At 40.6% G+C, this 15,613-nt stretch overlaps 1 protein-coding gene across 1 annotated transcript; it reads right to left on the bottom strand.

The window, feature by feature from the left end:
- Positions 1-9,309: 9,309 nt before the first annotated feature.
- Positions 9,310-11,770, bottom strand: tnfa (tumor necrosis factor a (TNF superfamily, member 2)). The gene is made up of 4 exons (XM_041955390.1): positions 11,546-11,770; positions 11,394-11,421; positions 11,091-11,147; positions 9,310-10,438 (listed from the first exon to the last, which is right to left on the bottom strand). The coding sequence occupies exons 1-4, from the start codon at positions 11,690-11,692 to the stop codon at positions 9,963-9,965; spliced, it is 708 nt and encodes a 235-aa protein (XP_041811324.1). The 5' UTR covers positions 11,693-11,770; the 3' UTR covers positions 9,310-9,962.
- Between the last annotated feature and the right edge of the window lie 3,843 nt (positions 11,771-15,613).

The following is a 15,613-nucleotide window of genomic DNA, read 5'->3' as shown; positions in this document are numbered from 1 at the left end:
TTGACTAACAGAGATAACAGCATGGGGCTTTTGGTGTCTTGGTGTGTGTCTATGAGCTTTATGTTGCTGTGAATCACAAAAATAGAGAAAATAATGGGTCTGACAGACTTTATTGAAATGAGAGGGTTTATGATGTTCGATGAGCCCTGCTCATATGGCAGTGGTGTACAGTGTGTTTTCAGTCATAAAGAAACTAAACTCAGATACCGTTACTGACTCAAACACTGATCACACTGATTGTTTGGTAGTTAAAAAAACATCATGAAGGAGCCAAAAGTAAGTGACTCTCACAGTATTTCAGCACTGAACTGAAGCCTTGGTGCTTGTAAGGCTGTTGGATGTAAATCAGCAGCAGTAACTGGAGTAACACTATTTCACTTACTGCATAGTGGTTTCGCATTTATTGCAATTAGAAAACCAGCATTTAAAGTTATATTTCATAAGATTTCTATGAAATCAAACCCCATTCTACTCTATGTATGTACTTTTTTTCTGCAATAGCCATTCTGTGTATTCACATACAGTAATGATCTCTCTATAAAGTTGAGAAATTACAGCTACAAAAAGATTCATATTAGTCTTTTCTGCTCTGCCGCCTCTTGTTAAGATTTGGTTAGATGACTTAGCTAGGGTTTGACTACAATGATGGTCATGGTTTAAAAAAAGTCAGTGACTGTCTGCCAGAAACAAGACACAACAACAGAATTAAGTTGTGGGCTTTATTGACCCATCCTTTAACTATCTTTAACAACCTCCAACCCATGCAGCCAGCAGGGTTAAAGGGTTAATTGTTAACCCAGTTCAGTTGTGGGAATTTGAACAAAGTGATGCTGTCATTGTTCCTCTGTTTTCAATTCTGTCTTCTTCTGTTCATATATATATATATATATATATATATATATATATATAGAGAGAGAGAGAGAGAGAGAGACAGAGAGAGAGAGAGAGAGAGAGAGATTTTCTTTCCATGATGTCACCTTTCTGCCTTACAAAGTCAATGTCCTATCCGATGGGATTGTCACAGTTCCTCTGTACGTGATAATCTAATGCCAAGTTCACAAATTTCTGTTTGACATTTGAAAAATAATAAACAAACACACCTGAAAGTTCCACTACATAGGTTTCCAGGCACTTTTAACCGCATGTTATCGTCTTCCTAAGGATTTAGCTGTCATGGAGGCCTGGTGTTATGATTTTGGCCACACTTCTGTTTCCAAGGTTAAGAATTAATTTTCATGCTATTTTCATTTAGGGTCCAGCTTTTAATTTTAATTTAATGTTTGTTTCTTTGTATGCAATACATGCTCATAAGCACCTTTTTCACTATCTTAAACTTTCATAACAGATGTATTGTGTTATCTCCACACCTGAAGTGTTGAGTCAGCCTTGCCTTCTATGTATGCTGTCTGTGTGGTAGCACAACTTGTTTCATTAGTGTTTGTAATTTAAGTTGTTGTAAGCACTTCTGAACTGACTACAGTGTGAGGCAGATGTAGAAACCATGAGAACATTGTGCAGTGCTCCTGCTACATTCTTCCAAAGTTGCCACGTGTAAATATCTACTGGAAGTTGACTGATGTATTTTAACTGTTGAGTCTGTAAAGCAGTGAAGATGTAAGTGTGTTGATACACATGAGAATATGCACTCCAACTGTAAATAATGATGATGTAAATAATGAACTTTGCATATACAAGCTGTATTTCATGTGGTACAGTATTCAAAATATATTTCTGGTGTAACATCTGATATCAGAGACAGAGACATGCAAGAAGCAAAATAAAACTAAATGTTTTTCTCAAACTCTCTCGTCAGTGCTCAGTGAAGATAACTTTTGAGCAATGTCAGGAGCGTGATCAGTCGGTTCACCACTGATCAGGACCAACTGATCCCCTGTGGGTGACGTCACGGAGACTACGTCCATGTTTTATAGTCTATGCAGCACCATAGAAAAAGAGAGTTGTGACACTCGCTGCCACAAGTTCAGCCTCACCACAATGTAGCTCAATAGTTCCAAACAAATCCACTCTGTCAGCCTGTTTGAATGGTTTCAAATGGGAAACACAGCAGCAGCAACTAAATTTGCAGCATTTGTGTGGTCAATACTAACACATAATGTGCATTGATTACTATGTGTCGCTGATTGTATTCAATATAGCTTTTTCTGGCGAGTGGCGGGGAGACAGCTCCCTCAGTTTTTCTGTGTTGATTTTAGAGGGAAGTGGGATTGTTGCCATAACTTATAACTTAGTACATTTACAACAGTGGTGGAAAGCAACTAATCAAGTGCCATACTCAAGTACAATTTCGAGGTACTTGTATTTTGAGCATTTCCACTTTCTGCTACATTTTCCTTCTATTCCACAACGTTTCAGAGGTAAATATTGTACTTTTTACCCCACTAAATATATAACTTAAGTTTGCAGTTTCAGATTAAGATAAAATATGATGTAAGACTATGGATAAATAATCCCCAGGGTGGATATATAGAAAATTGCTCCACCTTTACCAACTGCACCACTGAACTTATGTATGTATTAATACGTCAGTAATTCTAATTCTATAGTGTAATATACATTATTCTGAAAGGGGTCATTGTGCATGAGAAATTTTACTTTTTGTAAGGCAAGTACATTATGATGGTAATACTTGTACTTCACTAAAATTTTGAACTTTTTGAGGACGTTTAATTCTGTATGTTCTATACTTTGATACTTTTACTTAACCTTCACTGGATAATGACTGCTCCAAACATCTCCAGACACACACACACCACACACAAACACACACACACCACACACACACAAAAGAAGCATAGAGTGATCCACACTAGTGTTAAAGTTAATACATTGCAGAGAATGAAATCACATCAAAGTCCAATGTTATCCAAACCTTTTCATGAGGTTGAGACTACAAAATTGACACATGTACACATCTACAGTTGGTCCTCTTATCCTCATATTAAAGCTGCAAGTCAGCTCTTTAAACTCCTACTCATTGCTTTATTTCACCTTACACCTGTAAGGTGTGGATATGGGGTGTGTTCCTCACCATCAGGAGTCAGTGGTCAGACCCTGGCAACATTTCAGCAGCTCCCTCTACGTGCAACCACCACCAGGCAGTACCATGTAGACGGGTCTGGTGACAAGCAATCACCCTCATAAGGAAAGTAACAACCCAGAAACAATCCATCCTGCATGTTGTGGCTCCATCACTGCAGAGATTGTTGTAATTTAGGTGAGGGTTAGCTCAGTGGTTTGAGTGACCACACATCCCAGGGGAGCATACAGGAGAATCCTGACTTGAGTCTGCAGGGATATACAATCAGTGGCCACTTTCATTAGGTACACCTGTACAATTTAATGTAATCCAATAGACTAGTTCAGCCATAAGTTATGTTTCCTACAACACTCAGGGTTTTTATGCTGTCTAAAAAGTGTTTATTCAATTATTCATATTATCAAAATCATAGTTGGTGTTAGTGTTGTACTGAACTGCATTATATTCAGAGGTGTTTCTAATGTTCTGCACCACTCATGTATGTGAATAGGGAGGACAAATAATGAATAAACTGATCACTGAATTTACACATTTGACAAAACTATAAACTTTAGAAAAGTAGAATTCATGGCAGGACTGTTCAACACTTCCCTATCGCCTCCTACAAAAGTGAGAAAAGTTTTGTCTTAAGATAATGTAATGTTAAATATCATCCAAAAAATACTAAAGTGATGTTGGTCCAACAAGCACTCAACAAAATCTTCATGTAAACAATTAACTTATGTTCTGCAAAGGCATCTGGAAACAAAAAGCAGGAGTCCAGAAAGCAGGCCAGCAGACAGGAAAAACAGGCAGAAAACACTCAGGGGGGCCAGTGGCCAGTGTGGCCAGTGTTAACTCACCTGCTGCCACTCACTGTGGGAGCAGGTGAGTCTTGTTTGAATGATTGGTCACAGGTGTGCTCAGGAGAGGAGGAGGCCGGACCCGGTCTGCCAGCCACGCCATCACAGCTATGATACATTATTCTCTGATGATTAAGTTCATTATCAAAAGTTTTTCCAAAAGTTTCTGTTGACCACAAAATGTTTGCCTATGTTGTTTTATGACTAAGGGCTAGCATATAGCCTACTAATTTAGAATTAATAATCAGAGGAGATTTGTAAATGTTTCATTTTCATGCCATATTCCCATGACATTATTGGCCCTGACAAGCATCGTAAAGCAGCGTCAGCATCAAAACCAAAGAAAGAGAGAAGGAATGAAGAGCCATGGTGAGCCATGAGCCCTGTGAGGTATGCCAATAATCATGTTGAAGCGTGTTCTTTCATTTGCTAGAGGCATTTCCTCATCAAAGGTCATATGACTTAGATATGTTTTAGTGTGTTTCTCAATGCTCCATTCTCAAAGACACTCAAAATAAATGTATGAACCTGTAAGTTAGCATAATAAGGTACTTCTAAGGTAATAATAGTAACATAGGGCCTATTAATGTTATTTCACATCGAGAAACTTCTATTGTTAGGGCTTGGTTTTACTGCCTTGGCAGTTAGTACAAAAAAAGCTACCGGAAGCGTTATGATTTTGAAAAGAGTTAAATTACCTGATCGCTGTTGGGAAATATCATTCAACCAATACCATCACTACATGTAGTGGTGCAACTAGTGCTACCATCAGGTTTTCATTTTTGTTTCCAGTGACATGTCTATTCCATCAGGGGCAATTCAAAAACCCCTACGATATATGGAGCAACTTAACTAAGAAAGTGAGAGAAGAGTTCAGTTTCAACCACAGTGGGCTTCCTCAGGCTGTGGTTGGGAAGGTGCACTCTGCAGAGGCAGTACAGTTTTCATACTAATCAATCACACAAGTTGACCCTGATCTGAAAGTAGAAGTAGACTGAGGAACTTTATACATTTGAGAGTTTTGTTGTTAATTGAACAACGTTTTGATTATTTTGTGATTTGACATACATTTGCCATGTCACAATATATAGATATCAGAAGAATATTCTGAAGAAGAATATTATACAGCTTTTAACCATATTATCCAGTCCTATTGCAATAAAGTGCAAGTCATTGCACTTTAGAAACAAGACTGAGTCTTCTAGTTTCATGATGGTGAGGTACAGTGGTGTGTTCAAAGCCAACTTTAACCAGACTGAAAAGGTGGAGCTAAAACTTTGAGCTGGTGCACCAAGATCCATCAAGACAAGTTAATATTTACCCCCAACTGAAGCAGCCTGAGGACTAACACTTGGTTCATCAGCTGAGAATAAAAAATGTGTCCACTGCAATGTCTGAGTATTTCTTTTATGATGTCTTTTATTTAAACAATTTCAAGTCATTGTGCATAGAAAAAAAAAACAGCCTAATGTGAAATTTGTTTTTGATTTCTGTATCAGAAACGTTACTGCCAATTTACTCCTGTGAAGCTGGAGCAGGGGTCAGCGACCTTTTCTAGATTCTTTTGATCTACAAAGATGAAGACTGGTGTGCCAGTGGAAGTTATGGCATGTCATTTATTTACATTTTTAATTCACAGTAGGCCCTCTCTCACTCACTCATTCATACGTACAAAATCATAATGGGATGTAAGATACTAATGAATAAAATGTAATCTCGGCTTTCCAATTAGTGCAGTCCCTGTTCCTGCTGTTTGCTGCTCATATTTGCTATGTCTGGTCTGTATATTGATACTTGTAGCCGAACACATACCTTTGAATGGTGTGTTGTTATTGATGTCCACACTTCCCCAGGCAAACTAAACACCTGTGCATTTGTATTGTATAGTTTGCTGTGTACATTTTCAGCCATATCAGTAATGCTCCTCTCAGCAGTTCTTGAGGTAGACATAAATCTGTAATCCTTGATGTAATGGTGTCTTCATTTGGCAGTGAGGTGTAGAGGTGCTGATCACCTGTGGACAGAGCCAGCTGTTTCCCTCTGCTTTGAGTCTAATAGCCTAACATTTAGTAGACAAATAGAGAAGAGAGAGGTATCACCCATCTCATCTAACTTTTTTTCATCTCATCTAACTCTCAGCAAGCAAATAACAGTCATACTTTTATATATACACATACATATACATATACATACACACACACACACACACACACACACACACACACACACATGCTATACTATTATGTGAATACTTCATGGTGTCTGTGCTGCTCTGCAGGCTGTTGGAGGAGGAAGCGGGGGGATTACCAGATAACCAGGGAGTTCCCCTCCTCCCATGCACTCTGTGTAGCTGCTGAGGAACTGTTACTCCACCGGAAACTTTCTCACTACATTGTAAGAACTGCATTGTAAAGGAACGGTACAGAGTGAGCAAAGGCAAGTCATGGTATTATTATGCAATACCAAGGCTATAATTATTCACTGTCACTGATGATGGGTGCGTCGTAGGCGTTTTGCTTGAAGAAATAGCACCAACAACCCTCCACTGTCATTTCCTCAATAAAGAAAATTCTGTCACGGGCATCATGTAGCCTAAACCACCTAATCAACATAAATGGAAAGTCCTGCACGTCTTTCATAGGTTTAGAAAGAGAAGTATTTAATTTGCATTTATTGCTCAACGCCATCTTTAGCTGCAGCAGCCAGGAAATACAAATTTGGGTAAAAGGACCGTGGTAGACATGGGTGAGTAACAGGTATGAGTGAGTGAACAGTAACCACCGCCACTGTGACAGGAACAAAACAAACATGCTCCTAATGGGGCAGCATTTTGTACCTTTTTTGTTCTGTTGTCAATCTGCCAGTTTGTATTATCTCCTGTCATTTCAGACCCCGCCATTTGTTCCATGTCCAGTTATTCCAAGGCTGCCCTCATTTTTCCTCATCCCCTGAACTTCACGCCTGTTTTCACACATCCTCCCAGTTTCCTCATTGCTACCCCAGTATATACAGTATGTGTGCTCTTTACCATTGCTCCCTGGCAGATCATCTATTGTTCCATCCCAGCATTAGTCAAAGTCAGCTTTATTGTCAATTCTGCAGTATGTACAGGACAAACAGAGAATCAAAATTGCGTTACTCCTCAACCCTTTGTGACAGGACATATATTAAAAAAGAGATAAATAAAATAAACTGTACAATCTAAATAAAAACTGTACAAACTAAGTAAAAACTGTACAAACTAAGTAAAACTGTACAAACTAAGTAAAAACTGTACAATCTAAACAATGAAACATTGAGAATGTAATAGTGCAAATGTAAACGGTAGTGCAAAAAGAATTAGCTTAACAACTGGTGGTGAATAAAGTGACAGTGTGTTGTTTTCCTGAGGGGAGGAGTTCACTTCAGTGAGAGTTTGTAGAGTCCAGGGTGTATACGTGTGTGTGTGTGTGTGTGTGTGTGTGGTGGTGGTGGTGGTGGGGGCAGCGGGGTGCATTTCAGAGTCCAGCCAGGGAGTGTGTGTGTGTGTGTGTGTGTGTGTTGGGGGGGGGGGGGGGGGGGGGGGGGGGGGGGCAGCAGGGAGTTATGGTCCAGGTTGAGTGTTTGTGTGGAGGAGGGGGAGGGCAGAGAGAGTTCAGCATCCTGACAGCCTGGTGGACGAAGCTGTCCCGCAGTCTGCTGGTCTTGGCCCGCAGGCTCTGCAGTCTCCTCCCTGATGGCAGCAGGCTGAAGAGGCTGTGTGACGGGTGGGTGGGGTCTCTCGCAATGCAGAGGGCTTTGCGAGTGAGGCGGGAGGTGTAGAGGTTGTGGAGGGAGGGGAGAGAAGCACCGACGATCTTCTCAGCTGCTCTCACGATGTGCTGGAGGTTCTTCCTGCAGGACGTGGAGCAGGGGCCATACCACACGGTGATGCTGCTGGTCAGGACGCTCTCGATGGTGCCTCTGTAGAAGGTGTGCATGATGGGGGCCGGGGCTCTAGCTTTCCTCAGTTTGCGGAGGAAGTAGAGGCGCTGGTTCGCTTTCTTGGCCAGCGATGTGGTGTTGGTGGTCCAGGAGAAGTCCTCAGTGACGTGCACACCCAGGAATTTGGTGCTGCTCACCCTCTCCACCGTAGCACCATTGATGGTAAGGGGGGCATACTGGGGGCGTCTTCTCCTGAAGTCCACAACAATCTCCTTCGTCTTCTCCACAGTCAGAGAGAGATTGTTCTGTTCACACCACGAGGCCAGGCGGCTCACCTCGCTCCTGTAGTCCGCCTCGTCGTCATTGCTGATGAGACCCACCACAGTTGTGTCATCGGCGAACTTGACGAGGAGGTTGGAGCTGTGGGACGGTGTGCAGTCGTGGGTCAGACTAGCATTCCATCTTTTGGATTTTTGGCTCCCTGTTTAGGCTCTTTGGGTTTGGTTGCCTGTTATGACTGTCTGACTGTTACAAAACCCTGCTTCAACCTACAATCCAGTAAACTTTGCTTTAACTTTAACTGTCTGTCTTCGAGTCATGCATTTGAGTCCATACCTTGTTTTACTGAGACATTACAATACAATCTGGTTTGTACGGACTTCATCATCCACTGCCACGAGCAGCAGCTTTCAAACATCATCTCAAACCTATTCTGGAATCAATCTGTGTGCAGACCCAGGAGCTACAGTCCAGGTTCAGCAGTCAACGCCTCCTGCAAGCTCCTTCTCCACCAGTTCCTTGTCCTGCTACAGCAGCTGAACTTTGCCTTTCTCCTTTGAATACTTCTCCAGGGATCAGGTTAGTGTTGTCCTTTCCTCCATCAGCCATCCTTTGTAGACAAACTGCAGCTCTCTTCACCCTCTTGTGTGGCTGAAATTAATTCCCAGCTCACAGGAAAGGTGAGGAATTGAGCTGCCCCTGAGTGGGAGAAGCAGACCACTGTCTAACATTTAGTAATGTTGTTTTCCACCAAGTAGGATTATGTAGTGTATTTAAGCATAAGAATAGTTTTGGTTTCTAATGAAGCTTTGGCTGCTACTCCAGTAGCACAAATGACATTCCATTCACTTCCATTGTGAAATCTCAGACAAATATCATAACATCACACTGATAGTGCAGTTTATTGTTTGTGTGTTTGAAAGAAGCATGTTACAGCCTCTTCCACAGGGCACAGTAAGAGGCCATAGAGTTGTTGTGCCCTGTGGCTGTGGTTAACCACAGCGTAGCAACTTCCTCCCCACTACCATCACTGATCATTTCTTTGGACTGTCTATCAATTAGATGCCCTGTTTAGTTTGACCCTAGAGACCCTGAAGTTGTTTTAATGTTGTTTCCTTTAGTTCCACATTCTGGCTCTGATACAATTAACACAGGTCCCACAGACAGTTTTTTTTTTTTTTTTCAAATTGATTCTTTATTCAAACATTCTTACAGCACCACAGGCACCATGGCATTATTTGCAAATGTAAATAAACATTACATTGACAAACAGCTGGTCAAACTGATCGTCAGGTTTAACAAATTATTGAATAAATTATTCAGAAAATTCCACACAAATACTTTTTAGGGCATTCATTAGAAAAACACATTGAAAAACACAGAAATACATAAATAAATAAATATGTAAATAAATAAATAATTCAATAAATAAAATAAATATGAATATAAATATGAAAAAGATTCACTAAAAATCCACTTCTGTCAGCCTGTAGTGACACATAAATATGTAGCTATTATAGTACGTTCTTACAAATTTCAAAGACAGTAGATTAAGCACTGCAGTACAGCAAAAGGTACTGACATTAAGGCGGTAGTACACAGTACATAACATTATAGACTCATAGTCTATGGTTATACATTACTTAATAGTGATCTCTTTGTTCATTTCTGTTAGCATAACTCTGTTTACTTGCTAATGCAGCCATTTAAAGTTTGGGTGTTTAGTCTATACTGACAGTTGCACTGGCTGTTTCATGCAGTGTAAACACTGTAAGCAGCTAACATTCAACAGTGTAACTGGGTTCAGGTGGGGGCAGCAGGCTGCAGGCTTTTCTTCGTGGACTTTCATATCCTCACCTGTTATCCTCAGTCACCCATCCTCACAATTCAAACACACCAAAGAAAGTCTTCCCCTGCTCGTCCTCCAGGAAGGGCAGCATCTTCTTCTCCATCACAGTCTTCAGTCTGTCCCCTTCACTAAGGTTGAACACAGCTCCCATGTACACAGCCGAGAACCAGTTCTCCTCCTGATCCGGATCATTGCTGGGTGTCTTTTGGCAGGCAGAGCGAACAGAGTGCAGGATGGTCTCGTAGGACCTCTTGGCGTCATCGTTCCCATATGTGCTGGACCAGCGTTTCACAGTGTGACTCAGGTGAACCACTGGCTTTGAAGTGGTGTCATCAATGCCACTGCTGCTGCAGCTGACACGAAAGGACGCTTGGCTGTAAATGAAGTACAGGCCATTTCTAGGAATCACAATTTCGTTGTTGTCTAGTTTCAGCCCTCCTTGAGAGTAGGACTGATCCACGTCATTCTTCCATTCCACTGAGGTGGTCATGGCAGGGTTGTATTCTCCTGTTGAAGAGATGGTGATGGAGATGATCACAAATGTCTGACAGTTGGAGTGAAATAAGAATTGATGATTTTGACCACGGTTTGGTTTCAGCACGGACAGGGAGGACACCAGGGAATGCTACTATCCATCAGAATGTGGAGTTTATCTTTAATGTGGCTCATGAATAAACACATGTTTTATGATGAATGCATGACAGAGAAATGACACAATCAGTCATGTTGTAGTTGAACCCTACCACAGCCTTAGGTTTATCTTAACTCTAGTACCCCCCTAAGGGACTAGAATTGCCCTAATGGGCACCAAAACTTCCTAAACAATCCTTAGAATTCCTTTTAAAAAACCTTTAATATCATCAGAAAGCCATACAATGCTCTTAAGAACCCAAAAAAATTCTCAAGAAGCCCCAAATCTCCCACAAGAGGCCCTTGAATTCGCTCAAGAAGTATTCAAATTTTTTTCAAGCAACTCTAACCCTAATTTTGACCTACTAAATGGCCTCTAGAACTCAAAGGCCAGTGGTTTCAGAAGCACTTCAGTAAGATTCTGCACAGAGAGTGCCAGTTCAAATTACGTCTGTCACCTATCTTGTCAGAACATGCTCATGATATGTTTCAAAAAAACCCTCATTCTTTAAGGGTTGTTTGTTTTTACCTTGTAAATGAATGGCCGCTCTCACATTTGAAATTTGCCTCAATGTGTGATGAAGATCTGGAAAGAAGAGAAGACACAGGCTTGTAAAATAAGGCAAACCACAAGAGCTCCACTTTTTGCTGTGCACTTTTCTGGTGCAATTAGAATCAGAAAAAGAGTGGTAAAAGTGTCTATCAATTTTACAGCAGATAGAAACAGAAAAAAAAACTGATGAGATCAGGTAATTATCAATTATTAGATTACAAAGCTATCGTATCAGCCTTAAAAGTACAGTAAAGTTTTGAGAGGGATTTTTTTTCTCACCGAAATTGTCTTCATCTTGTCCTGATCCCTGTTTCAAGGAGAAACGAATTAAGAGAGTGTTACAGAGTGGCTTGGTTCAGGTGAGTTGGGTCACTGTGAGAGACATCCAGGCCCTTCAATAATTCAGACACTAATCGAAGACATGTTCTCACCTTGGTATGTCTGTTGACGACAAGAACAGCAGCAGCAGCAGCAGCGAGGCAGAGTGTGAACGCCAGCAGGGCAGTGGTTAGCTTTGAGCTGGGTTTGGCTTCTGTGGTGGCAGTGGAGTCCAGTAGTACCTTGCATTCACCCTCCATTGTTTTGAATAAGTTTCTTCGATCACTTGAAGTCAAGCTGAGCTCTCAGCAGCGTTATTGTCAGCTTTCTTTCTTCTTCTACTGCTGCTCTGGATTGTAGACTGACACTGTCAGCGAGTGGCTCTTTTAAAAACAGTTTCCTCCTGGGGGGAAACTCCAGTGATGTCACTCATTATGAGTGAGTGGAGATTTGATGAGGAAGAGAGACCCAGAACCAGGGACCACACACTCCTACACACATCTATATGACTGTATCATCCCAGTACACACACACATCTGTGTAGAAAACCCTTTCACAACACACTGACAAGCCTACAGATACTCACACAGAGACATGCTCATAATGACACATGCTCACAAACACACAGATATTCACGCTCCGCCATGCACCTGTATACCAAAACTACACAAAACACACCTAGTCTATCATTTTAAGTTAAAACAGAAAATTTTAGTCAATCATACGATCAAATGCTGAGTGTTGCGTATGTTGTGGTATACTGGTCACCTCTATGTGGGTCAAAAATATCAAAACCGGGTTAAAGTGCGGGGTAGTAAGCCAGAGACAGATCATTCAGTTATTCATCGAGACAGCTGCCATTTTGCTAGCATTGACAAAAATGTGCCCTTGCCTGAAGCAAAAAATGAACTGCAACTAACATGTCATTGTTGATATCTACAACAAGCATTGTGTTACTTCCCTTTTGTTTGAAAATAGACAGATGTGAAGCAGGATCTTGTAGTTCTGCATAAAGAGTTTTAAAAATCATGTGTAATATTTCTGCTGTCTTGGCCTGCATCAAGGTGGATAATTACAATGAAAAAAAGGAAAAGTCATGATCCAGTATGTAAATATTATAAATTAATTGGAACTCAAGAACTAGACATTTTACACTTTTATTACAGAGATGTCAGTAATGATATGACAGCAAACAAGGGAAGAATAAGCATGGAAATGTCTTGCAACAAAAACCCATGGCTGGACTCGGCTCGAGATTGCAGCTAATGGGTAATGTCTTGGACCCCTAGACCACCGGGGCAACCATCAAATTTAATTGTCATAGTAATCATGCATATATATTCAGTGTATTGACTGGGCTCAAGCTCATTGGGGGAAATAGAAATACAGTACAATGTAAAAAGGAAAACTGATAGGTACATTAAATTGGAGTTCAAGTTTTATATGTAATATAAGACCGATAACTGAATATTTTTCATAGCCATTCAGGTTACATGGTGTCTATGGCAACATCACAGGGCAACCAACTATCAGTAACATATCAGATGAGTAAGAATGAGTGTGGATGTTTCGTATCTATTAACAGACAGAAGTGTGTGTAGGAGAGTTAGTCAGAGTTTGACTCAATGAAGATCAATACTAACTTAGATTTGTTGTCATACATCTCAGCAAACAAGATGAAACGTTTAGGTAAGACTGAGGTAACTGCAGGTTTAAAAATGTGGAAGTGTTAAAACAATGTTGGGTGTGACAAGCGGTTTGCTGGTTTTTTCCTCATCAGCAACCCGCATCCTGGAAAGAGGAACATCGTCCAACTCTGAAAAAGCCGCTAATACATCAGGTGTAGATCTTTTAAAACACAGTGCTGGCACTTTTAAAAAGTCCCTTTGGACTTGCCGTCTGTTGTGGAGAAAGCAAAACTACCACACGCAAAGACATCCATCTTACACTCTCACTTCAGTTTGAAGCTGTATTGACTTCCTGACCCTGCAAACATCCCGAGGGTATGGAGTCTGTTGAGTATCTCTTTTGTTTCATGTGGACAACAGATGATAATTGCCTAATGGCATAAGTCCCAGGTGTGGATTAACACCAAAGTGTAATCACCTGGCTCCAAGCATACAGTATCTGCCACTATATTTGATGGAAAGCCACTGACACTAAGCTATCTTGGTCGAAAAAAATGTAAAAGGAAAGATAGTGATTTAATAGATGACAAATTACAATTCCATTTTCATGTGTAACAGATTATGAAGTTTAGGTTGTGCAAAATATCAGCAGTTTTCAAATGAAGGAGGCTTTGAGGTTGTATCACAAGTCTCATGTCAGCCATGTGACTCCATCATGGAGGATCAAACTTTCGTTTGTTCCAGTTACAGAAACAAAATTTAAACAGCCGCTGTTCATGTCTACAGAGAGTGAGTCTTTCGTACTCCAAATATGTTTTGGGTGGAGTATCACCTTAAGGTGGTGAATGAGATCACTGATGGTATGCCAGATAAGATGAGCTTGTGCTGTTACAACCAGTCACATTACAAAAAATACCCATGGGCAGTCAGACGTTCAGACAGGTAGTAAAGTGTTAAACAATTAGGTTATATTAACTAAAATCACTTTATTTATGAGAGTAGATCCTAAAGTGAACGTACCCACAATGTCTCATAATATCGCATCGCACAGGTTATTGTTTGTTCTTACTGTTAGGAATGATGCCGAAACTACAAATTCCTAAATTAATTTTTGTTTAAATCAAAATTAATTTGATGCAAACCAAAGGTCACGTTGTATTCGAGCATAGTGGTACTGGCTAGCCTGTATGGGACAGGCAAAATATGCAGAAGTCTGCACTTAAAGACGACTGGAAACATACACAATGCACAGAGAGAGGGAGGAACAGGGGGTCTGTGTGGCCCCCAGCCCCTTTTTGCCACAGGACAAGGCAAAGGCCCAATCAAAGATAAGATAAAGAATGACCTATATACTACTTTCCACTCATTTTTGCGATACAGATGCCAAAATTTGTGTCCTAAATACTTGAATGTAAAGGGGTCATCCTTTTAGATGTAGTTAAAGTACAATATGGGACCATGGTAAAACGTCAGCAGTAGCAATGTTGCTGAAATTCCTAATTCGTAAGAATGAGCTTTGACATTGGAATTTTTCCCATCAGCTGCTTCTAAACAGCTGATAACATGTGGTCACCGCCCACTCACACATCTTCCACTACATGGATTTACTAGTGTGCTGTGTAAATGAGATACTGAAAGTAAGCTGATATTTCACATGCACTATACAAATAATATGTATTAGTATCACACTGGTCAGAATCACAGGACTGTATTTAAACTTGATTATCATGAGGAAGTTGTCTTATGGCAGTGGGAAAACACCAACAGAATAAATAGCACAGGAAAACTACTTAAATATGAAGAATGAACAGAGTGAGTGATTTTTTTAAATTTACTCAAAATGTTTTAGCTCTTTTCCAGAAACTGCTCCTTGCAGGTTCTACAGCCCACTTCCTGGGGCTGAGTCATTTCCTGAGTATTTGGATCTCATTTGCATTGAGATTTGAAAAGAATTGTCAAGAAAAACTTCCCTCATGTTACATCATGGTACATCACCCTGCTCTTCATATTTTTCTTGTTCTAAATCTGCCACAAGAAGTAAACTCCCTTCATCTAAAAAAAGACTTGATGCTCTCCCCAGAGCCACAGAGGAATACACAGTGATGTTTGTAGACTGGTGCACTGCTCAGCTTCCTTTTTACAAGATGAGGGTATATCATATACACATCCACATATCCCTGGTAGATCATCAGTTCATCTCAAACATATGAAAAAGTAAAACATCTAAAAATACATCGTTACACAATTAATATGTGGTAGCTCATACAAAAGTGCAACTTGATGTTTTTCGTTGTAAATCTGAAAATAAGAATTTACACATGGAGAGACCCTGTGGAAGTATAAGCCAGTGGAATTTCCATCAGGGAGAGCAGCCAGATTTGTATCATTGGGGTTCCATGATGGAGAAGCATACAGTTGTTCCTCGCTGTGCCTGAGTACCGCTCCATGGAGTAAGGCCTGGACGGGTAGTTCACAGGTGTCTGGTGATCTGCATCTATTGGGCCCACTATATGAGCTCACACCCCATCAAGAAGAAGCAGATTTATTCGGTGT

Source organism: Chelmon rostratus, chromosome 16 (assembly GCF_017976325.1).
Source record: "Chelmon rostratus isolate fCheRos1 chromosome 16, fCheRos1.pri, whole genome shotgun sequence".
NCBI classification, from domain to species: Eukaryota; Metazoa; Chordata; class Actinopteri; order Chaetodontiformes; family Chaetodontidae; genus Chelmon; species Chelmon rostratus.
The sequence above is the reverse complement of the archived record's forward strand: the minus strand, read 5'-3'. Positions and strand labels throughout refer to the sequence as shown.

Coding starts and splice junctions, on each gene's coding strand:
- tnfa (XM_041955390.1), bottom strand. CDS start 11,692: ATGGAGGGTGAATGCAAGGTACTACTGGACTCCACTGCCACCACAGAA. Junction 11,148..11,393: donor ACAAGATGAAGACAATTTCG/GTGAGAAAAAAA, acceptor TCTTCTTTCCAG/ATCTTCATCACACATTGAGG. Junction 10,439..11,090: donor AGCGGCCATTCATTTACAAG/GTAAAAACAAAC, acceptor TCTCTTCAACAG/GAGAATACAACCCTGCCATG.